Below are 24,301 nucleotides of genomic sequence, written 5' to 3' on the forward strand. Positions count from 1 at the left end.
ATTGTTTTTTTTTTTTTTGAGTTTTATTATGTGTAATTGACTATGCTTAATTTTTAAAATTAATAATGTAGTGTAGCCTTGGCTGGTTTGGCTCAGTGGGTAGTGTCAGCCTGTGGACTGAGGGTCCTGGGTTGGATTCCAGGCAACAGCATGTGCCTTGGTTGTAGGTTCCATCCCTAGGCCTGTTCGGGACACATGTGTGGGGCAACCAATCAACGTGTTTCTCTCACATCAATGTTTCTCTCTTTCTCTGTCTCTCCCCATTTTTTTCCACTTTCTCTAAAAGTCAATGGGAAAATATCCTTGGGTGAGGATTAACCCTCCCTCCCCCCAATAAAAATCACTCAATTTATATGCACATTGCAATCTCAACTATAGAAAGTATTGCTTTATATATGTGTGTGTTTTTAATTTATTATTATTTTTTAATTTAAAATTTTTATTGTTTATTCTATTACATATGTCTTCTTTTCCCCCTCATTGATCTCTCACCAGTTGTCCCCCCCCCCCCATGTGTGTGTTTTGTTTTGTTTGTTTTTAATTTCCAGTGGTATTAAAGTAACTAGAAACAAAGCATTGAAAGCAAGTAAGAGAAGGAGAGAAGGGGAAGAGACCTGTATGGAAAAACCTTCACTACCATAGACAGAGGGCTTTGGTCCTTTTTTTTTTTATTTTTATTTTTTTTATTTGGGCGTTTAAAACAAAAATACGACAGATTATTGCAGTGCTCAGTAATTGTGTACTGGGGCAAATCCCATTATTTTTAAATCACTTACTGCTGGAAAACAATTGGATAATCCCCATTTGGAACGCCCTGCGGGCCATTGCCACCCCTTTGGTTCTGTTAATAAAATTAAAATAATTGGGGGAGATACAAGGCTGCTTTCAAACATGTCTGCACCTGGGAATCAGGGGTTCCCTCCCAGGAACCACAGGGGGCCTTATGGGTGAGCCCTGGGAGTCGGGAGACGACTATACTTTTATTTTGAGAAGCCAGGCTAATTTACAACCCTCTGCCCGTTCACTGCCAAACTGTAAAAGTCCATTAAGTCAGTGTTTTTCAACCTTTTTTGGGCAAAGGCACACTTGTTTCATGAAAAAAATCACGAGGCACACCACCATTAGAAAATGTTAAAAAATTTAACTCTGTGCCTATATTGACTATATATAAAGTAATTCTCTTGAATAGGAATCAAATAAACACAAAGAAAGTATTTTATAATTACTTTATTATGAAATATTAAGTAAACAAAATAGTGAAAAATTATAAAATTCTTGTCTTGTCTGCACCTACTGCACACCAGGCAACATCTCGCGGGTGTGCCGCGGAACAGCGGTTGAAAAACACTGCATTAAGTGACTGAAAGGAAGTCACAAATTACTCACAGGCACTCCTGGCTGGAGCTTTGCATCCACCCTGTTATTCCCCCAGCCAGCTAGCTGCGAGATTCTATTAGGCAGTGAGAAAATTATGCTGCAGCACACTAATTGTACAAAAGAGTCTGAAATAAGGAACCAGGGCCCAGGACATTATGAGATGTCACCAGGAGATATGTTATACCTGGTTCCATCATTCTGGCTTAAAAGCCCACAGCTTCCAGGCCTAGCCAGTCTGGCTCAGTGGATAGAGCGTTGGCCTGTGATTTGAAGAGTCCTGGGTTCGATGGTGGTCAAGGGCAGGTACATTGGTTGCAGGCTTTTTTCTGGCTCAAACCCTGGTCAGAGCACATGCAGGAGGTAACCGATCTATGTGTTTCTCTCACATTGATGTTTCTCTGTGTCTTTCCCTCTCTCTTCTACTCTCTCTAAAATCAGTGGGAAAATATCCTACAGTGAAGATTAAATCAAACAAAGAAAAAAAACCCTACACCTTCCAGGTTGAATGGTTTCCTCTCAGCACAGCTCACTCCCCAGCTCCTGACAAAACTGGGAAAAACCCCCTCCTGTCATCAGGAGCTGCCCAGCTGGGTCCCTGGTGCCATCGGACAAATGCTTCCCGCATCAGAGCAAGCAATAATACAGGACATCTCCGTGTGTGAAATGAGAAGCCTGCGCTGTGGACAGTGACTTCTGCCTCATCCTAAGTGTCCTTCTAGGGTTAGCTTTTCAGGCGCCCACAGTTGCCCTTGAAAATATTATTGTCTTGTTTTCTTTTCCATGAACCGAAGAAAACAAGGACCCTGTGGAGATCGTGGGTCTTCCGGGAGCCGTGACTTTGAGCCATTACCAAAATAATGTAGATGGAACGTGCTTACCCAGGGGCGTGGGACAGCACTTTTATTTTATTATTTTTTGGATAAATGCTTTCTTTATTGAGTGGTAAAAGCACCAGGGAAGGGTTTTCAAGGGCAGCAGCTCCGTAGACTCTCAGATGCATCAAAGACTTGGTTGGGTGGTGATCATAGCTAGCAACAAGGAACCGAGCCACTCATGGGGAGGGCGCAGACATGAGAGAGGTTTTCCTCCAGCAAGTAAGTTCCTTAGCATGACGCTGCTTTGTTTTTCTCCAGATGCAAACCACGGTGTTACTTAGTGAAATCAAGGTCATTGTCCATGAATGTGAAGGCATTTATTGAAATAGGACACTTGGCTGAAGGATACCTGGTTTCATCGTAAACAATATCTCTGCATTTAAGCTGAAACTATATGTTTTGGACAACACTCAGGGCCCCACTGTATTTTTTCATCTATTCACAGTAAAATTCTGTTTTCTTTTGAATACATTTGTATTGATTTCAGAGAGGAAGGGAGAAGGACAGAGAGATAAAAACATCAATGATGAGAGAGAATCATTGGTCCTCTGCCTCCTATGTGCCCCACACTCAGAATCTAGCCCACAACCCAAGATATGTGACCGGAAATCAAACCGTGACCTCCAGGTTCATAGGTCGAAGCTCAACCACCAAATACTCTTGTGGCTATTCTGTTGTTTGAAGACATTTTAAATTCTTTACACAGTTATGCATAGATTAAGCTACTATCGTTGAATCACTCCTAACTATATTCTTCAATGTGGCTACAATTCTGACAGTACCTTAAAATATTATAATTAGATAGAAAGTAAATAAGGGATTCTCTCTATATTCTATATTTTCATCTTATTTGTATTCTATTCATATCAAGATGCATTTTCATTTCCTTTAAAGTCTCTTACATTCTTCCTTTTTTACCTTTTCCTCCCCAGACGTTTTTTATATTCTGTTGTTTTTCATTTCCTGACAATATTTCCTCCCTGTTTTGCTCTGCATTTCTATCTTTGCCAAAGCTACTTACTTTTTAAGGCTTTGATAATTAACTCAGTTTTCCTCTACTTTTTTCTGATTTAGAGGATGGTTTTTCCTAGAGTCCTTAAAATTGCTTCCTAATTGGATAGCCCACTCACTTGACCTTGTGGACTTGACTGTATTACAACACAGTAATTGCTGTTCATCAAAATGACCTTGAGATTTCATGAAAATATTAAGTTGTTCTAAGAGTGTTAGTTTGCTTATGTACTAGCTTTTCATGGAAGACTGGAGGCCCAGTGCAGGAAATTGGTGCACTGGTAGGGTCCCTACCAGCTACAGGTTGCCGGCCTGAGCCTCACTCTCTTCCCTGGGCTGGCCCTGCTCCCTAGTTGAACTCCAGAAGGACCTACTGGTCAAGGGGACAATTTGCATACTACACTTTTATTATATAGGATTTCTATGCTGCCCAAGAGAGAGTCCTTGCCTCCAGGACCTTTCCCTGGAGTGAGTATAATGCATGGGAAAAGGTGTAACAGAATATGGCATGTCTTGCTGGGACACAGGTACCTAGAGAGATATGAGAACCAAGAAATCATTTTCTGCTAGGCTGGGCTGAGCCATTCTCATGAACGATTTGGCCGGGATTGGAGTTGAACATTGAGACTTGGAAGTCATTTTAAGAAAAGAGGGGCACAGATAGATCATTCTCAGAGGGAAGCCTGAAGGACGCAGCCAAGAAGAATCAATCTCAGTGGCTGCATCACCAAGTTCATGTGAGGTGATTGTGGTCATATTCCCGGGAAAGCCCAAGAGCATCCCATCGGCAGGGGCTTCGTTAGCCAGTCTAACGTCGTATATTTTAATCTCGGAGACCCTAGGAATCTGTGGACTTTGAAAAAGAAAGTAGGGTGGTGACTGATCAAAGCAGTCATCGGAAGAGGCATGGGATGGAGGCATGCGGCCTGGATTAGCTGGGGACTGGATGGAGGCATGGTGCCCAGCTCGCAGATAGCTGCCATAGTCCAGGTGTGAGCTCACGCAGGCCCGATTTAGGTTCCGGCCGGAAGTCTGCTATTGTGAAGGATGAGGGTATACTTTTCCAAGCGGAAGAGGAACTGGTTTGAAAGGAAAGGTGATTCTTTGGAGAGTGGGGGTGGGGAGCTGATGTTGGATCATCCCAGGAGACGTTGCCACACTGGGTTGAGAGTGGGCCTGGTGCTCACAATCTGCATACTGGCCTATGAGCCAAGTTTGCCTTCACACCCTGACTTAGGCATAGGAAATGGAAGAAATGCTGGTTGGAAAACTTTTTTTTTTTTTTAATTTTCTCTCTCACTAGTCATTATCTTCCTAAGGAAGCAGGGACCTGGGTTTCTTTTTATTTATTTTATTTTTTAAATGTTTTTATTGATTTCAGAGAGGAAGGGAGAAGGAGAGCAATAGGAAGCATCAGTGATGAGAGAGAATCATTGATTGGCTGCTGGCTGCCTTCTGCCCGCCCCTCCCTGGGGATTGAGCCCATAGCCTGGGCATTTGCCCTGACCAGGAATTGAACCAGCAACCTCCTGGTGCATGAGTCAATGCTCAACCAACTGAGCCACACTGGCTCTGGGTTTCCTTTCAAATAAGGATAGGGAGGGCCATGTAGATGGGAGGTTCTGGTAGTAACTCCTCGGAAATGACTAGCAACACTCTCTTGATGTCAAATGAATTTTCGGTGATGGTTAAAGAAACTCTGCACTGAAAAATGGTTTATCTACAGTTCATATTCTCAGTCCCTTTATTCTCAGACATGACCCAGACGACCTGGTTGCTTTGACTTGGTTATCTATGACTTCAAAGAAGGTGATGGGTGTGCTTCTGTGGACACAATGAGTATTACTCTTATTCTTTAACCTCTTCTGTTAAAAAGTAGTTGCGTTTATTATTATAAATATCCCAGATTGGAACCCTAATTTAGCCAAACTATTTGGATGGGCTTATCTCAAGCTTATCCCCTTTTTTAAGTCACGTGTACTGAGCCAGTTTCCGGTAGTTCTAAGTGGCGAGGTCTTCCTTCCTGTGGAATTAGCAGTAGCTGAGGATTTGAGTCTGCACCACCTTGCAATCCACTAATGTGATATTTACTGAGGAGGCATCAGTCTGGAGAAAGGTAGTCAATATAAATCAGTGTTGACAAAGTGTGATTAACTCTGAAATATTTCATCAATGCGGCGGTCCCAGGCAGCCTCTATGCTAATTACCAGTCTCCGGGCCTCCTTTCAGGGGACTCAGACGGACCCTGGGCACAGCAGCCATGGAGCAGCGAAATTGCAATTATGCTCAGACCGTCTCTGATGACAATTTATGCATTTGGTGTGATGACCTCCCCCTTCCCAAGAGGGCAATAAACAGGATGCATTTTCATTAAGATACTAATGCACTTAATCACCAGGGGAAAGGGTTAGGAGGGAGCGGGAGACCTTCCAGGGCAGTGGGACAGAGCTGGTGGGGAGAGATGCTTTATTCTAAAGGCAGAGTCTTTGCAAAGCTGGAGGCAGGCCCAGGGCGCCTCCCACATGCCAATGCCAGATGAAGTTCAGATCTTCTTCTGGCAACATACCGTTTCAAATGTGTGAGTGTTACCTCTAAACGTAAACTCGGATGATAAAAAACACAATTTCACCTCAGTTTATTCTTACCCATCGCACTTTCATGGGGCTGGGGGGTTTGTATCTCCTTCTGCAAGTGGTGTAACAAGGGTGATGAGGATGGTAATGATGAAGATGAGGATCATTGCTTACCAATAGCGAAGCATTTACCAAGCATTGAGTTGTTTTGTGAGACTGTGGTTCAGGTTATAGCAAGAATCAGGGAACCTCAGGCATGGCTGCCCTGTAGGAGCTTCCCGCAAAGTCCCAAATGAGTCGGCTGATTATTGTCCTCAATGAAGTTTATGTCAAAAAGGCAATATGCCTGCCTGGCAGATGTGGCTCAGTGGTTGCGTGTCAGCCCAGGAAGTAAGAGGTTGCCAATTCCATTTGTGCTCAGGACACATATCTGAGTTGCGGCTCCATCCCCAGTAGGGAGTGTGCAGGATGCAGCTGATCAATGATGTTTCTCTCTCACTCCCTCTCCCTTCTAAAAATTATGAAAAACATATTTTAAAAAAAGACAATATGCTTGATGCAATCCAACAGTAGTCACCCAAAGAAACCCAGGCTCAGCTAAAAAACATGGATGCATGCCCCACGGACACTCATAGTTTGGTGAAGGCCTAGGAAGGTGGAGAAAAGGATGGGTGGATGGAGGTGGGCAAAGGGTGGGAAACAGGCAACAACTGCAATGGTGTCAGCATTAAATTTTTTTCTTTATTGATTAAAGTATTACCTAGTGTGTTCTTATCCCCCATTGCTCCCCCCCCCCCCCCACACACACACACTTATACCCTCACCCCCTGGTGTCTGTGTCCATTGGTTAGGCTTCTGTGCATGCATACAAGTTCTTTGTTTGATCTCTCCCCCTTACCTCCAATCTCCCCTGCCTTCCCTCAGAGGTTTGACGGTTTGATTGATGCTTCTCTGTCTCTGGATCTGTTTTTGTTCATCAGTTTATTTGGAAGCATTAAAAATTTTTTAATAAAATAAGAGAAATCCAGAAGATAAGTTGTGATGCTTGAGGTCTTACAGAAATAATCTGCTTCAAAATGTCTTTGGATCCTGAGATCCCGGGAGACCGGGTCGCTGTCTTGGCCCGGGTGAGCTAAGCACCAAGTGAAAGGCTCATTCTGAACAGGAGTCCGTGAAGAGCTTCACCAGATACCTTCTCGGTGTTCAATGTGTCTTCAACCGTTGTCCCAGAGCATCCAGCCTCATGACACTTGTCACAGCCCCGTGCCGGTCATTTAATAATTCTGCGGGATGGGGGCAGGAGTCATCCACTGCCTTTGAGATGCTCACATTTCCTGGATCTTTTCCCATCTGATGGCTTGTTTCCCACTGACCCTGTGTTTCAGGTAACATAGAATACAGCTGTCCCGCTACAAACGAATGCGAGATCACGAAGCGCCGGCGTAAGTCCTGCCAAGCTTGCCGCTTCATGAAGTGTTTGAAAGTGGGCATGCTGAAGGAAGGTAAGGCCCCTGGGCGGTAGCCCTGCGCTTCAGGCTGGGAATGGCAGGTGGGGAGGGGACACGAGAAATTGTCACAATGCGAGAGAATCCAGGGAAAGATGAGGTCACAGTAAGTGCCTTGGATCTGGGGATCTGAGGTCGGAATGCCTCTTCTTTATGTGTCCTCTCTGATACCTCGTGGCTAGCTGCTGACATCCAAAGGTAGGGTGTACCTGTTGTTTGGCTCAACCCACCAGGTAGGTCTGGGCAATTCTGGTTTCCTTCATCCTTATAATTTACAGAAGGTGGAAGATGGAGAGCAACCAGGAGGCGACTCTTTGTCTTTCTGCATTTCTTCTCTTTATCAAGTTCACAGAGAGATTTTTCCCATCGTTATTGAGCTAGGATTGACAGAGTGTATATTTAATGTGCCTAAGTTGCTGTTTTGATATACGTGTATTTTGTAAAATAATTGCTACCGTGTCGCTAATTAACATATCTATCATTTCATGTAGCTTCCATGTTCTTCTTGCTTAATTAATCTTAGATTTAAAGCACGGTTTATTGTCTTCCAGTCTTATCTTTTGGATTGATTTTCCATTATGAAGAACTTGCAGCCATGACATTAACATTGCGGCTCTCAGTTGGGGATAATAGCAACATACACAAGATGATAATCATGCGTGTGTACTCTGTGCTGAACGCACTGACTAAGCTCACAGAGCCAGGAACTGGAAGCAAATGGTCAGATTCTAGAACTCTCTCAGCTCCCGCCCATATCAGAGGTCCTGAAATATTTGTGTATCTCAGCGTGTCTGTGAAACTAACATTCTAGCTCAGAGAAAATTTGTGTTTTATTTTATTTTATTTGAAAACCCTAGATTTAGCTCTCTCTCTCTCTCTCTCTCTCTCTCTCTCTCTCTCTCTCTCTCTGTGTGTGTGTGTGTGTGTGTGTGTTTAATGCATCTTTGTGCATATGGGTGCCTTTATAAATGTGCATGTTACATGTTGCCTTTGAGTTATACTATCTCCTTTTCTTCAGAAAATTTGTCAGGATTTAAACTAAATACAATAACTTTATAAAGGAACAAAAAGAAAGCATGGCCATTGACATTTGAGAGAAAATGAGGTAAAGTAAATATTTAAATACAGCTTCTGCGAAGACATAGACTCTGCCTCCTTAGGGTTGGCTCTGTGAGTGTGTTGTGTCTTTAATGGTGACCACTGGCTTTTTAATCCTCCACATTTAAAGATCCAAGCGTGTTCCCCAAGAACTAACCAGAGCGTCCCTCAGCTTCCCGTTTCCTGGTTTGTTCTTAGTCCAAAATTTTTACCGTGAGGGGTGTGATAGGATGATGAGTGGATCAGATCATAGGTGGGGAGTCATTGTGATAAGACAATGAGTGGATCAGATCATAGGTGGGGTGTCATTGTGATAAGACAATGAGTGGATCAGATCATAGGTGGGGTGTCATTGTGATAAGACAATGAGTGGATCAGATCATAGGTGGGGTGTCATTGTGATAAGACAATGAGTGGATCAGATCATAGGTGGGGTGTCATTGTGATAAGAGAATGATGGATCAGATCATAGATGGGGGTGTGGAAATCACGCCCTGCTTCCCTGTGGCTTGTCCACTGAGAACTCCTTCCTTGATAGGAACAAAAAAAAAGCTTCATGAAGACTCGGGAGCTGAGAAGTCATTATTTTCAAAGAGCAAGTCAATTTTTAAAAGTGTTATGGAAGTAATACATGAGTCAACAACTTTTGCGTTGATGTGTCCTAGATACTGGTTTCATTTTCAAAATCTGGAGAATGCTGGGATATGCCTCCGTTTCCAGCTGGATAGAAATGTTCTGAGCAGTTTGACCCTACTGCTGTAGTTTACAGGACCGTGTGTCCTTCCGGGTTTAAGAGGAAATAGAAAACAATGTTTTCCCCTGAGTACTTTTACCCTCTTGTGGTTTCTAAGCAGGAGCCATCTTGAAAGGTGTTGAGAGCGACTCAAGAGTGGTGAACAGTGTCTAATTAAAAGTTGTTGGTGAAAGGCAATGGGTGTGGTGCTTACCTAATGTCCACGCCTCTTCCCATGCTCTGATCCAGCCGATAGAGGGTCTGTTTTCAAGGAAATTGCTGCTGTGGCTGATATACTCATGTAATTATTCATTTTTCCTCTACCCCCTTATGCCTCCTTTGATGGGCAAATACCAGTTCTCTTAAGTCCCTTCCCCCAAAGAGAAAGGATGGAATGGTGATGAGCAAATATGGAACATGCTTTTATTTTTGCACTTGAAAAAAATATGCAGCGACAAACGGCCTTCCCTCCAGCATATAAATGCACAATTCCGTGTGGCCATCGCCTCGGCTCCAGACGGGCCCGCTCCGCCTGGAGAGAATGAGCCCGTCTTAAGTGTGTCTTTATGGATGGAGAGGGAGTTGAGTCCCAGGCAGTGTGTCAGGGATCAGGATGTAGTAAATCTATTCAAATGTAAACCTGTTCAATTCAATTACCAGCCCCTAATAAAATTTGCTGCTACAACCCCCGTGTTGACCACGGCGGTCCACGCAGGCTGGTGGCTCAGCGGGTCTGGAAATTGACAGACACAATCTATTTAAACAAACAAAAAAAAAAAACAACAACATTCGTTCTCAAATCTGAAATGAAATCAGGTTTCGGCAGCTTTGATGGGGACTTTCTTTCCTTGAGCAGGTATTTTCTTGAGTCAACTAGCCAAATGCATCTTAGATAACGCCTGCCTGAGGGAAATGAATTCCCTCCCCCCCCCCCCCCCCCCCCCCCCCCGCCAAGGGAGATTTATAGAAAAATGAGACCTTCTTTAAAAATAATAACCCTTTATTGATTGCCATTTCCTTTTGTTGTTGTTGTTGTTAATCCTCACTGGATGATATTTTCCCATTGATTTTTAGAGAGAGGGAAAGATGGGAATGTTGATGTAAGAGAAACACATGGATCGGTGGCCTCCTGCAGGAGCCCCGGGCCAGGGCCCAGGCCAGGGAGTAGCCTGCAACTGAGGTAACGTGCCCTTGACCGGAATTGAACCTGGGACCCGTCAGTCCCCATGCTGAAGCTCTATCCACTGAGCTAAACGGTTAGGGCTTGATCACCATTTCTGCTAAAGACCTGGGTTGCAAAAGGGAAGTGATGGCTCCGTGGGTGACCAATTCCAGTTACATTATATGGCATGAATTAAATTCTTACCAGATCCTAGCATGCCTTCTCATGAGCCAGCACCAGAATAGCATCTGAATGAATGACATTTGATTTTATGGTTAGAAATTTTTTTTTGGGGAAAAAAAAAGTAATAGTTGAAGCCATGAAACAGATGTGTGGAGAAACAACAGAAGACCGCAATATAACAACATCCCAAGAAGTACACTTAAAAAATGACAGTTTCTTCAAATCTGAGTGGTTCCAACCATTCCGCATCCTGAAGAATTCTCCTTGGCTGGTAAGCCTCAGGAGTGATGGGCCGGCATGATGTTTGCAGCATCACCCCATACTGTATGTCAGAGAAAGCCCATCTGTTATGAGCTATCTGGCCTCCACAGTCGCCTTTCATTTTTTGCAGTTATCGTGTATTTGAAGGGGGAAAACAAGGCCTCCTCAACGTGCACCCATAAATCCGGCCAAGATTTATTTTCATGTTGATCCTTGTCCTTTGTTACTTAAAGATGACTGCAGGGCCTGCGCGTTCAGTTTTCTCCCTGTCGGTGGCAGAGACAGTGTATGAAAGCAGTAATTATTTTACCTAGGTAGAGAATTCACTGATCAAAGGATGAAGGCTGTTTTGCTGTTTATTGCTGTGATGGGTTTCACCTTGACAACTCAATTATTAATTTTTATTTTTGGATTCTTGCAAATGAGAGCAAAACACCCCTTTATGCACAGTATGGAGGATCAATTTAGCTGTATCATGGGGGGGAAATGAGCATTTATACTTTGCCTTAAAGAAAGGGGGGTGGGTGTGGAGGGAGCCAAAACCAGTTTGGCTCAGTGGATAGAGTGTCGGTCTGTGGACTGAAGGGTCCCAGGTTCGATTCTGGTCAAGGGCATGTACCTTGGTTGCTGGCACATCCCCAGTAGGGGGTGTGCAGGAGGCAGCTGGTCGATGTTTCTCTCTCATCGACATTTCTAGTTCTCTATCCCTCTCCCTTCCTCTCTGTGGAAAATCAATAAAATTTTAAAAAAATTTAAAAAGGGGGGCGGGATTCTTAACCTTTCTTTGTTAAAGTTATTTTATTTTATTTTTTGGTAATCCTCACCCTAGTATTTTTTTCCACTGATTACTTTTAGAGAGAGTGGATAGGAGGGCGAGAGACAGAAAGGAAAATCAATGTGAGAGGGAGAAACATCAATTGGTTGCCTCCTGCATGGGCCCTGGGGATCGAGCCTGCAACTAAGGTACCTGCCCTTGACCGAAATCAAATCCGGACCCTTCAGTCCTTGGGTCGATGCTCTATCCACTGAGCCAAACCAGCTAGGGCTTAACCTTTCTAATCTGCAGTGTCATCATCAGTAAAATGATGGTAGCAATGATAGTGTTTGCAAATAAAGTGTTGTGTCTCGTAAGACACTACAGGTTAAGTGCTGGCCGCCCAGTGGGGCTCAGAGTAAGGATCAGGTCAACATCCGCTGTTGTTGCTGGACACAGTCAGGGTCAAGTTTTAGACTCCAGTCCTGACACAATATTTCTGGAATTTACGATGGTTCCAAAAGGACATGCACCGCGTAGGAAATGTGCTTTGGGTTTTGAATGTTGATCTTCTCCCAGGCGAGCAATGGGCAGTAGGGTGCTTTCTCATGATGCTGGACTCCCAGGCGGCCCTGTGATCAGGAGCCAGGACACTGGCAGTGTAGCCAGTGTGTTTGGTGACTCTGCCAGGCAAAGGCAAAGGGAAGTGTTCGGAGCACATGTCAGGTGGGCTAGGCCGGGCTCCCATGTTCAGTGGGTTAGATTCTTACTCTCAACTTCACCTGGGTTCACCCGGAGGCAGCCACATCCTATGTGGAGGAGCATCCTTAGTGCAGGAGATAGCACGGCTTGATTCATGTCACTGCCATGACATCTCCCCAATCAGTTGTCTCGAACCCCCCAGGACGTAAAGAAAAAATTATCCCCGAACTGTTTCTGCTGCCTTCACAGCTTGTGTCTTGATTTATAGATGGCAGCAGGGACTCCCGGTCCTCCGGGTTCACCCTGATCAGCAGGCCAGCAAAGAGCAATACCCTGGTCTAATTGTCCTTCTGTTTATAGCTTCCGTTTTAATAAAGTGTTATTTAAAGGGTGTAGCATTTGCCAGGTAGGTTCTCTTAAAAAAAAAAAAAAATGAAGCGAATCCGGTCATTTAGTAGCAGGCAGCTGTGCTTTTGCTTACTTAAAGAACCTGCTTAGCAAATGCATCCGAAGAACAAAATCTCTTTTGTACAAACTCCCAAAGAAGACATTGCCAAGGTGAATTTTTTTTCTCTCCCCCTGAAGTCTAATACCATTATGTTGCCAAGTCGAAAACAGAAATTATCGGTAGGGAAATTCGGGTTCTCAACGCCTTCAAAAAAGCAGAACAAAGAGAAGGAGGAAGCTTTAATGGTATTCAAGGAAAATATTTCTGTGTTAGATGACAGGTAATAGAATCGCGTTGACCTCCCTGGTATTTCTTGCACTCTCTGTTGTAATATTATCCTAAGAAGCTCCCTCATTAATGCAGAGTGTTAGACAAAACTCCCAAGTTATCAGATCAGCAGCGGCAAAGAGCGCCTTTTTGTGAGCTCAGTCCTGACACTGAGCCACCAGGGAATATGTCTAAGGTGCCACCAAAAAAGTTATTTCAAGTAGATACCAGGCAGTGATTTTTTTGTTGTTGTCGTTCACGCTTTGTTTTTTTTTTTTTTAAATAGCTTTTTATTGATTTCAGAGAGGAAGGGAAAGAAAGAGAGGGATGGAAACATCAATGATGAGAATCACTGATCAGCTGCCTCCTGCACCCCCTACACTGGGGTTCAAGCCCACAATCCAGGCATGTGCCGTGACTGGGAATCTAACCGTGACCTTAAAGACTCAACTGCTGAGCTCGGCCAGCCAAGCTGTTCATGCTTTGCTGATAGGAAAGGTCTCAAAATGAGTAGCAAAGATTTTGCAAGTAAAAGTAATAACCTATTTTTGAGAGCTTCATATATTCATATGCACTTTAATTGGGTTTTTGTATTTTTGTCAAGCCTTCCAATGACCCCTGGAGTGGGCATTTCCCCACTGCACAGAGGGAATGGAAGCAAGAGATTGCTGCTGGCGGCCAATCGATGTTTCTCTCTCATCGTTGATGCTCTATCTCTCTATTCCTCTTTCTCTAAAATCAACAAAAACTTTGAATAGAGTGCCTTCAGAACCATACGTTTTGCCTTTTACCCTGTGCCTCAGTTATTTTGAGGCTAGGCCATCAGGTACCAGTGGGGTATTCCAGCCTATCGGTTTTATGAATGGGGGAAATGAAAGCACTCATATTTTAAAGATGCTACTGCATCGGCATCTGATCCATGTGGGTCTTAGGCCATCACACGCTCCCTCTGTGCCTCTGGTTCTCTGAAGCAATCGTGCAAGCACATATTCTCCAAAGACAGCGCTTCCATTGGAAATGAAGTGGATTGTCTCATGTAAACTTACTAGAGAGAGCTCCAGGATTGTTGGAGCTGAATCCATCTCCCCTCACTGCATTTGGGCGAGAGGACAGCAAGGTGGCAATTACGAGAAGCTGCTTCTTCAGCCCCTTCCCCCGGCTCTCCTCGGAGCACTATTAAAAGTTAATCATTTATGTCATTGTCCCCATGTGTCATTCCCATTTGTGAACTTGAAATAGGGAGCTGGCAGTTATTCCAGTACGCTACACGTTTTTATTCCTTTTGGATTATAAAGTCCCCAGTGGGTCTTGCTTCCAGGATGGAGAAAACCTGCTTCCACATTTGCTCATGCACTGAGCGCCCTGAGACACCCCGGTGAATGATGGGGGAGGGACTCCCCCAGCCACAGACGACTCTGATGTGGAATCTCTCCCGGCTCCAGATAACAGATTTAGGCTCCTTTGCACCCATGCACACGTATGTCAATGTGGCCTTGATGAGGAGGGTATTGTGCTTCCACTTAATGGAAGGGGATCCTGGTAGACATGTAAGGCTCTTTGAATGCAGTGCTTCGTGATTGTATTTCATGTGGGCACTATTCCTAATTGTTGGTCACCCTTTTGTTAAGATGGCTCCCTCCACGTTATGTCAGGTGTCTCAGATGGTTTTGCTCCTTCCTAAGTCGCCCTCAAATGAAAGCTGAAATCATGCGCTGGTCGTTGTCGAAGAGGCCGTTCTGTACTTTTGTGTCTCTCTCGCTTAGTAGGTTATGGAGCCACCAACCCGCTTCCCCGAGGCAAGCTGTCTGCACAGGAACAAGCCAGCTGGCTCGGCCAAGGTTGATCAATGATGGGAGGCAGGCCGGGTTCCAGGTCCACAAGATCCACTCGGTGGAGAGTAGGTCAGCGGCTTCCCCAAAGCCAATTAGCTGGCAGAAGTCGGCATGCCCGGTGCTCGCCAAATTCCCCGGGCCTGCTGGCTCTGGTGGGAAGTCCATCCCTGGGCTTCCTGGCGGGCCGGCCTTCAGTGAGTGGCAGATTGTGCTGTGTGGGAGCCAGCGTGGCTCTGTAGCCACTGGAGCAAATCTCAGGGACCCGCCACGCCCACTCAGCCGTGGTACCCAGGTGGACGACACAGCCCAGGTACAACGGGCGGGATGGAGGGGAGTTCACGTGCGTGACTGTCAGCCATTCTCCACACCACAAATTTGTTTTTACCTGACACCGTTGAGCCATACCATTGAAAGAGCACAGCTTGGACATGTTTTGGGGAAGCCGGAGCTTTAGAGACCTTTGTCAGGGGGTGGTTGGGATTTGTACTATTGTAAAGCCCCCATTGTAACAAGCTCTTATTTTATAGGTGACTGATAAAATATTGTATAGGTGGTGAGAAAGGGGGACCCAGGGAAAAACCCAAATGGGGGGTTTCTTAGCAGTGGCCCCTTGGTTAACCTGTCTGTCCAAGGATTAAGCAGATCCAGGATCAGAATCCCTTCCCTGTTTTCCTCAACTATTCCTTTGCAACTATTACATCTTTTCCACAGAGGCTGCATAATCATAATAATGTTAAGATGCCTGGATTATTTTAGGTCTGTTGGGCAAGTGAGGAATTTACCAAGTAGAATAGAACAATGAGGTCATGCTCGTCTCCTAGTGAATTCGGTGTGTGTGTGTGCCTAGACCTGAACTAATTCCTAGCTCAGGTTCAACTCTTGGGAAGTTGAGTCCATTTTCCCTGGCCAGCCTCTCGGCTCTCAGCTCCCGTGTCTTCCACAGAGCCACCTGAGCCTCAGCTAGTGGCTTCTCCCTGGACTCTCCAATTCATGTCCCCCTCTCCTGCACACATCACCTTTATGGGGCTCACACCTTCCTCCTCCTCCCCATTCCCCTTGTCCCCCCTTTAAAAAAAAACAACAAAAAACTTTTTTGCTTTAAAATTTCTTCTAAAAGCAAAGTTTCTACCCAGATGTACCTGAGTGGCCACTTGGCGATTCCCAAGCTAGCGACCTCCATAATTACCCCCCCCCCCCCCCCCAGGCACTCACCTCTCTACTCTCCCGGACATTCATCTCCAGTACTGTAATTCTCTTCAGTGTCCACATTATCGTCATCATTAGAATATGTGAAGCCAATTAAATGGCAATTACTCTGACCTTAGCCAGTCTTGGGCTGTTATCAATTCCTGCATAATTTGGAAATATTGGGAAGGAAAGTGGATTCTTGCCTCAGGCTCTAACCTGTGTAAATATTTCTACCTTTGGAGAAATACATCCTGTTCTTCTCCCCCTCCCCCCCCCCCCCCCGGCCCCCATTGATTTCTAAAGAGTGGGAATGAGGGAGGAGAAGGAAAGGGAGAGAAAAAATACATCTCCTTCAGTTAGTTGCCTCTTACTCATGCCCCTACCAAGCCTCTACCAGGGTTAGCAATTCTGCAGCTGAGATACATGCCCTTGACTAGGAATCGAACCCATGACCCTTCAATCTGAAGGCTAATGCTCTATCCACTGAACCAGACTGGCCGGGGCCTCCCTGTTCTTTATAACATCTCGAGTTGGGGTCAGGTTTTCCCTCCTGGAGTTGCTCTGTAGCTACTCATGGGTCAAAGTTATACAGGTTCCTCAGGCCCATCTCTAAACGTTGACTCATCCACCCTTTATCCATCCATTCGGTGCATATTTTTTGAGGCATGGTTCTATACAGTTGAGTATTAGCTGTTAGAAATTAAGAGTGAACATGACAACTTTCTGCCCTCATGGAGTTTATCTTAAGCCTCACTCTTACAACCACACAGATTTCGCTCCTTTCTGGATGTCACCATCTTTTCTATTGTTTCAGACAATGGAGCAGCTTAACTTCCTGTATTCTAAGAGGAAAGTAGACTACAATGATAAAATCTTGGTATCTCAGATCAGATGGTGTCTAGACTGTTGATGGGACCCTTGCAATGCAGCTACTACAACAGAAGAATTGAGTTTTAATTTCAATTAAATAGTCCCACGTGGCTGGTGATAGTTGGACAGGGCAGAAAAGGAGGGTTCAACCCAGACTTGATTAGTTGCTATGTTATCCTTAGCTAGTGACTTTGCACCTCTAAAGTCTTCTTTGTAATGTGGGGGTCCTAAGGATATAGCCAGAGGGTTGTCTTGAGGTTTAAAGGAAGTAATGGATGCCATAGTCTTGGCCTAGTGCCCGGCAAACAACCACCACTCAGAAAATGCTGTGTTAGTTTTAAGTTTTAGGACTCAGTTAGTCACTGAGAGTGCCTCACAGAGGGGAGCATAGACAACGTGAGAACAGGGCCTGTGGCTGTTTCTATTTCAGTCCTCAATGGCACTTAGCATAATCATCACATCCATAGTAGGTGCTCAATAAAACACAGCATGATTCTTTTTCTCTTTTTTAGCTTTTGGTTCCATTATGAAAATTAACGGTTAGGAATAATTTTGTCCCAAATAATGATGTTAGAAACAAGTCAGAGGCAATCATTATATGTAAATTATTTCTTCTCTATATTTGTGTGTGACCATGACAGAATTTGATTTCAGCAGTCATGTGATATCGAATTTATGTTGGCATTGTTTTATATCTTTCTTCTCCTTCGATATTTGATAAATTGATGAATAGAAATGAGAAAATTAAGGCCTATTTTAAATAACATATCAATAACTTGCTAAGACCAGACAAGTAAATGGTGAACCCTTCCATGGCCAGTGTTTCTCAGTGGTTAGAGCATCTGTATGAGCACCAAAAGAGTCTCAGGTTCGATTCTTGGTCAAGGGAACATACCTGGGCTTCCAATTTACTCTCCACCCCGGTCAGTGTTTCTCTCTCTCTTCACCTCTCCCTCTCTCATTCCCCCTTCCTTTTTCCCTCCCTTCCACTTTCTCTCTCTCTCTGAAAAGTAATGGAAAAAAAAATCCTCTGATGAGGATTCAAAACAAAACACCGTAAAGCCAGGGTTCAGTCCAAATTTTCCGGACTCTGAGACCATCTACTGACTACACTCATACATTCCTAATGAAGTCTTTTGATTTTCCTCTTTGGAAGTTAATCTTTCCAGAGTGTGGAGAGGTGAACTGTGATTCCCATTACGTTACCAGTGGTAGCCTCTGGTGTCTACTTGTGAGCAAACAGACCTTTATGTCAAGGGCTGCCTTTAGGATCAGAGCGTTAGGATTCCAGCATCCTTCCTGATTGCAGAAACCCTAACGCAAACGGAGGGGGCCAGAGCAGGGATGTGTTTTGATTTTTGCAAACATTGCTCTCTGTGGAATCCCCATATTATTTCATGAAGTTTCTGCGTAGGGTGTTTCTATCTTGTCTCAGAAAGGGCTTGGGCAATGTGGGTGCCTCTCAGATTTCTAAGCAATGCTCCCCTCCCCCACCCTATGGGGGCATCAGAGGCAACTGTGCAGCAGGAGAGACTGGAGCATCTGCCTCAAGAGGCATGCGGTCCTTGTCTGGTGATTTCATTTTCTATTTGCTCCATCCCTTTCATGCTCCACAAGCAACAGGTCTGGATTTGCAGCCTGCATCTGGAGGTCTCCCCAGAAGTCATTCATTAGGATCTGGAGGGGAGAGTGTCAAAAAACAAAGCTTCGCTAATGGTGACAAAGTAGAAAAAACAGGAATTCAGTTCAGGCGGTGCATGCCTAAGAAATGTTAGCGATTCCCTTCCCCCACCCCTCCATCATCTCACAAATCTCTAACCATTTGGTTATGTGCGCCAGAGGGGAAAACCCATCAGGAGTTTTGTTCAGGTAGAAAGAACAGAATCCCTCAGCTTTTCCAGGTAGTAACTCTGCTTCTATTTGGATGTCCCTTGGGAGCTGGCCTCCTTGAGTTCCCAAGCTCAGAAAGCTTGGCATCTTCTCTTCCTCACCTTTTCTTCCTTAACGTGTAGCCGCAGGATCTAACAGCAGCCTCGGGAAGGCATTGATTTAAACGGAAGCCCAAAGGAGACAGTGCTGGAGTCAGCTGCCCTCCTAAGCAGTCCGGGGAGACCAGGCATTTGCATATTGGAAAACAGCTAATGGGCCCGGGATGCTGAGCTTGGTCCTGGGGTCTTCGCCATCCTAACGAGAGAGATCATTGTCAAAAAATCTTGTAACATGAAGTGCTAAGGCACCTGCACATTATTATTATTATTATTATTATTATTATTATTATTATTATTTTAACTACATTTTTAAATAGATTTCAGAGAGGAAGAGAGAGGGGGAGAGAGATAGAAACATCAGTGATGAAGGAGAATCATTGATGAGCTGCCTCCTGCACGCCCCACACTGGAAATCAAACCAGCAACCCAGGCATGTGCCCTGACCAGGAATCAAACCATGACCACATGGTTTATAGATCGATGCTCCACCACTGAGCCATGCTGGCCGGGCTTCTTCTTATTATTATTTTTTAAAAATTTACTTTCATTTTCCTTCATGGCTGGATATTTTAAAGAAATTCAGGCCTGTGGTAAGTGGAGATGGGTTCAATTAGGAATCATTAGTTTCCTATCACATTACAAAAAGTCTATTAGGTAGTGTAATATCTTACAAAGGCATGGGCTTAATGTGGCTATTTGCAAAGTATAATATGTTTGGAGTGAATTATAAACTCACTATTCTACATAGCATATTATTAAGGTCATGGAATTTCCTAATAGGCAGATCTAAGTTGTGTTTTTTTGACAATCACTAGCAGGTTTCTTAATGTTTCTAGCCACCTTTTCTTTATAAATAGGGATGATCATAATGATGTATATTCTTCAGAGTTTGCTGTGAGGATTAAAGGAGATGGTGTATTTAAAATATGTAGCACAAAGTCTGACAAAGGTCTGTCCTCGGTAAATGTAAGCTCTTCTTATCAGCATCGTCGTCATTATTCTGTTGTCCAGGTGTTCAGACACTGCCTTGGGAAATCAAAACCAGATCGGTAGTGCTTGGTCTCAAATGTCATCTTTCTGGAATCCGCCCCCCTCTCCCCCTTCCCCAAGATGACCGAGTGCTGTGTTCACAGCAGGCCCGGGCTGTCCTCACGCCGCTGCTCCCAATGACTCTCCGGGGTCAGAGGTCCCCGCTCAAGCTCAGTGTGACTCCAGCCCCAGACCCTGGCCCGCGCTCCTGGGAGCTGCAGGTGACAGGCAGGGTCAGCAGAACCTGCCAGAATTACAGGGGCCCCTCCGTGGGCTGTGGGGGGACAGCGCGGGCGTCTGTCACGGGCCAGAAACAAATGACCTTGACTCACTCCCGGGGAGCACTTCCATCCGGAGCGTCGCTCAGCTTCTCCCCAAGCGCAGCTCCTCTGTGGACACTGATGTGCTCGTGCAGCTCAGCTTTTCAGGATAAACAAGATGCAAGTCGTGAGGGAAGAAAGGGCCTCGAATTCCCCTAGACTTTTATTTTTTATTATTTATTCTTTTATGGATTGCTTTTAGAGAGAGACGAAGGGAGGCAGAGAGAGAGGAGGGGGGATGGAGAGAGAGAGAGAGAGAGAGAGAGAGAGAGAGAGAGAGAGAGAGATCCATTTGTTCTATTTATTTATTTTAAATATATTTTTATTGATTTCAGAGAGGAAGGGAGAGAGAGAGAGAAACATCAATGATAGAGAATCATTGATCTGCTGCCTCCTGCACACCCCGCGCTGGGGATCGAGCCTGCAAACTGGGCATGTGCCCTGACCAGGAATCAAGCTGCGACCTCCTGGTTCCTATGTCGATGCTTATCCATTGAGCCACACGGGCTAGGCTGCTGTTCCACTTATTAAATGTATTCAGTGGTTGCTTCTTCTATGTGTCCTGATGGGAGATGATCGAACCCGCAACTTTGGCGCATGGGGATGATGCTCTAGCTCACTGAACTACCTGCCCGGGGCTCCACCTAGAACTTCAGCAAGTCTGTTAACCCTTAGGAACTGTGTGTTTCAGTTTCGGGTTCCTGTGTGTCTAGGTCAGTAACCAACCTGGGTTCACAGTTGCTGCAGGTCGTGGGAACCTGTGGTTCTTCCCATGTTCTCTCAGGTGCTTCCTGGAAGCGATTGCTCCAGACAGGAAGTGGCGATCAGGGATTCCTCCCTCGGGGGACTTGCTCTCCTCCTAGTAGTTCCATCGCTGGGTTGAGGAGAGCATCAAGTACCTGGCAGGGGCTCTGTGTGGCACCTGCACGCTGTAATGCTGGTTTTGTGCCTGGCACTGCAGTGCCTAGGGCAGTGGTTAGAGCCCCAAGTGCTGGGGTTGGAAAGCTTGTCCTAGACCCGAGGTTGGCAAACTCATTAGTCAACAGAGCCAAATATCAACAGTACAACAATTGAAATTTCTTTTGAGAGCCAAATTTTTTAAACTTAAACTTCAAAATTGACTCTCCGTGGCCGTGGTATTTTGTGGAAGAGCCACACCCAGGGGTCAAAGAGCTTCATGTGGCTAGTGAGCCTCAGTTTGCCATGGTCTTAGAGCGAAAGAGAAAGCAAAGATTAAAAAAGGTGGGAGAGGAGCCAGGCCAGTGTGGCTCAGTGGTTGAACATCAGCCTATGAACCAGGAGGTCAAGGTTCGATTCCCAGTCAGGGCACATGCCCGGGTAGCGGTAGCGGGCTTGATCCCCAGCGTGGGGTGTGCAGGAGATAGCTGACCCATGATGCTCTCTCATCATTGATGCTTCTATCTCTCTCCCCCTCTCTCTTCCCCTGTCTGAAATCAATGAAAACATATATTTTTATAAAAAGGTGGCAAGGGAGGGGAATAAAGCAGAAACAGGCTTACCTAGTGCAGATGACTCTCTGCTTCTCTTACATAACTTGCTTGCTTCAACACGTTCTCTCTTCCCTCTGTGCGGACAGTGGGAACCAGGCAGACTGCTGATGAGGCCAGCGCGCTGTTTGAAGCTCTCTCTGTAGGACCCTCACCCACAGCCTCAGTCCTTTTTGGGGGGAAGGAGGGGCCGGGTCAGCCCCCCTGGTCTGTCCCTGCACTGAGGGGCATGGCTGAGAGGGAGGGTCCCCCCACAGGGCAATCTGGTTTCTGGAAGGGCCTTGCTGGTCTCCTAACCGCTCATCTCTAATTAAAGCACTTGCTCCGAACGATCTTTAAGCACTGGAGCTTAATGAAGTTAGAAAAGGGATTTGCATGCAGTTTTGTGAAGACTTCAGATTATTTGAGTGTTTTCTCCGGGGAGGACCGGAAAGTCTGGAGGCAGTTTGAATTCCTGGCCGCGTATTCCATTTTGTTCTTGCAAACATGGCTCTTCTGCTGGTGCGGAGCTGAAAAGAGAGGGCTGTTCTCCCTCCTTCCTCCCACCCCCTAAAAAAATAAAAAAAATAAAAAGAAAGAAGAAAGAACCCTGTAACTCTTGCTTTGCAAAGTGGCTTCTTGGGAATTGGCAAGTCTTTGGATGTTGGGGTCTAATTAAAGGGTGCCTGTGTCTTTAACTCTCCTTGGCAGTGTTACCTCTGACCTTACAGGATTGGGATGGGGAGGAAAGGGGGGTTGGAAGGAAAGCCACTTTCATCCACAACAACCCGAAGCTGGTCTATGCGGACCCTGGGCTGAGCAGGGAGACAGAGTGAGGGCCAGGGAGCGAGTCTCTCACCATCGGTGGCTTACTGCTGACCAGCCAAGTGCTGGCTAATGCCGCCTGTGGAGATCGGAGCAGCAGTCATTAGCCATCAATAGCTGTAATTAGGTTTATCTACCCTTTTACCCAATACCATTCTCAGAGCCAGATTGTTATTGTTGGGGGCCACGGAGAGAAATTCCCAAAAAAATACACAACACACTATTTCACGGATTGATTTCAAAGCCATTCAACCCTTTAGGGCGACCCTCCCTGTGAGCCATCCCCCCCTCCCCCCCCCATTCACGTCCCTCTCACATATCCCAGCGCCTCTGCAGAAGGAAATGCCACGGACGCGTGTCACGTATCTGCAAAATAATTAATATAATTGACAGGAATGTCGGTTTTCTGCTGAGGTGTGTTTCTCCTAATCCCGAGGTGCAATCTTTCACATCGATCCGATTGTTAGGGAACCTTGTCACTCTCCACCCACGCTCCCCGGGCTAAATATCTCCTGGACCGAAGATTCTCGAACAGCGTGTGCCTCCTCTGCATCCCCACGCTCCCCACGCTCCCTGGGCAGACCTGGGTCTGCACCTACTTGGGTGCAGGGCCCTGTGTGGGGCTGCAGGTTATGGGCCCTGCCCATTGCCTAGAAGATTGCAAGCAGCACATGGGAGTGTTGGAATCCAGGCGGTTGGAGCGCAGCCCTGAAAGTGTCCAGGTTGCACCTGAACTAGCTGGAGCCTGCCAGCCCCCGCAAGCCCACTGAGAGCATCTGTCTCGCCAATGCCTCTCTCATGCTGTCTCCTCGGCAGGACCCCCGATTCTCCTGACTATGAGCATAAATCATCCACCTGTCAGGCGCGCTCGCCGCCTGGATTGTGCAAGGTGCCTGCCTTCATTTGGAGGTGGCGTGAGCCGGGGATGGCTGCGGACTGTGTGCATTCATTTCCATGCCGTCCCAGCATCTCGGTGGCCTTAATGAGGGGATTAGGGGCGGGGACGAGGACTTTCGGAGTCAGGGAATGCCTTCAAGATGCTGGCATTGGCTTTGTGTGTTGGCGATGGCTTCTTAGGAGATTCCATTTATTATTATTATTTTTTTAATCCCAGATAAATCGGTGGTTTCAGCATTTACTAGGAGGTGAGGGAGCCGGGTATTACACAAAGCCAGCTGTCTGCCTCTCTATTTATTGGCTTCATAACAGTTCCCTCCAACCGACGAATTTAAAAACCAGTCACATTTATTGCTGATCCTTAATTAGTTACTTTTATCTTCTTCCAGGGATTGGATTTGTCCATATTGGGAAGACCCCGTCCTCCTCACACCTGCTTTTCCTCTTTGCCTCCTTTTCTTTCTCTGGAACTAAACACACATGCACTCACACACACACACACACACACAAAACAACACACACACACACACACCAAAAAAACAAAAACAAACAGACTAGAAACTCTTCAATAATTTCAACTTTACTAATTGTTGACAGGTAAAGGTGAATCACGCTTTAAACCCCTCTCCTTTGCATTTTCCATTTTCATCCTTGCTGGTGTATTTAGAATACCCCTCTATTGTCAAGATTGACTGAGATCCCCCCCTCCCTCTGCTCCCCCTAAAAAAGTATTACTTTCTGATTAAGAAAACTCTAGTCATTCCAGCTCTCTCTGTATAGTACATACAAAACCCTGGAATTATTATCTTTAATTACTTGTCTCTTTTGGCCTATCCAGACCTCAACCCAAATGAGACGTGAGTAGGACCGTAATTTTTTGAAATGTGGAGAATGTAAAAAAATCCCTGTTTCTGAG

At 45.5% G+C, this 24,301-nt stretch overlaps 1 protein-coding gene across 4 annotated transcripts in view; it reads left to right on the forward strand.

The window, feature by feature from the left end:
* The window catches only part of ESRRG (estrogen related receptor gamma), a 414,670-nt gene that overhangs the window by 295,680 nt on the left and 94,689 nt on the right, over positions 1 to 24,301 (forward strand). For all 4 annotated transcript variants that reach the window (XM_084868918.1, XM_084868917.1, XM_084868916.1 and 1 more), the window contains one exon: positions 7,222 to 7,338. In XM_084868918.1, the coding sequence (XP_084725044.1) occupies positions 7,222 to 7,338 (117 nt within the window). The remainder of the gene's footprint in view (positions 1 to 7,221; positions 7,339 to 24,301) is intronic.

Source organism: Pipistrellus hanaki, assembly GCF_964339955.1.
Source record: "Pipistrellus hanaki genome assembly, chromosome: 20".
NCBI lineage: Eukaryota > Metazoa > Chordata > Mammalia > Chiroptera > Vespertilionidae > Pipistrellus > Pipistrellus hanaki.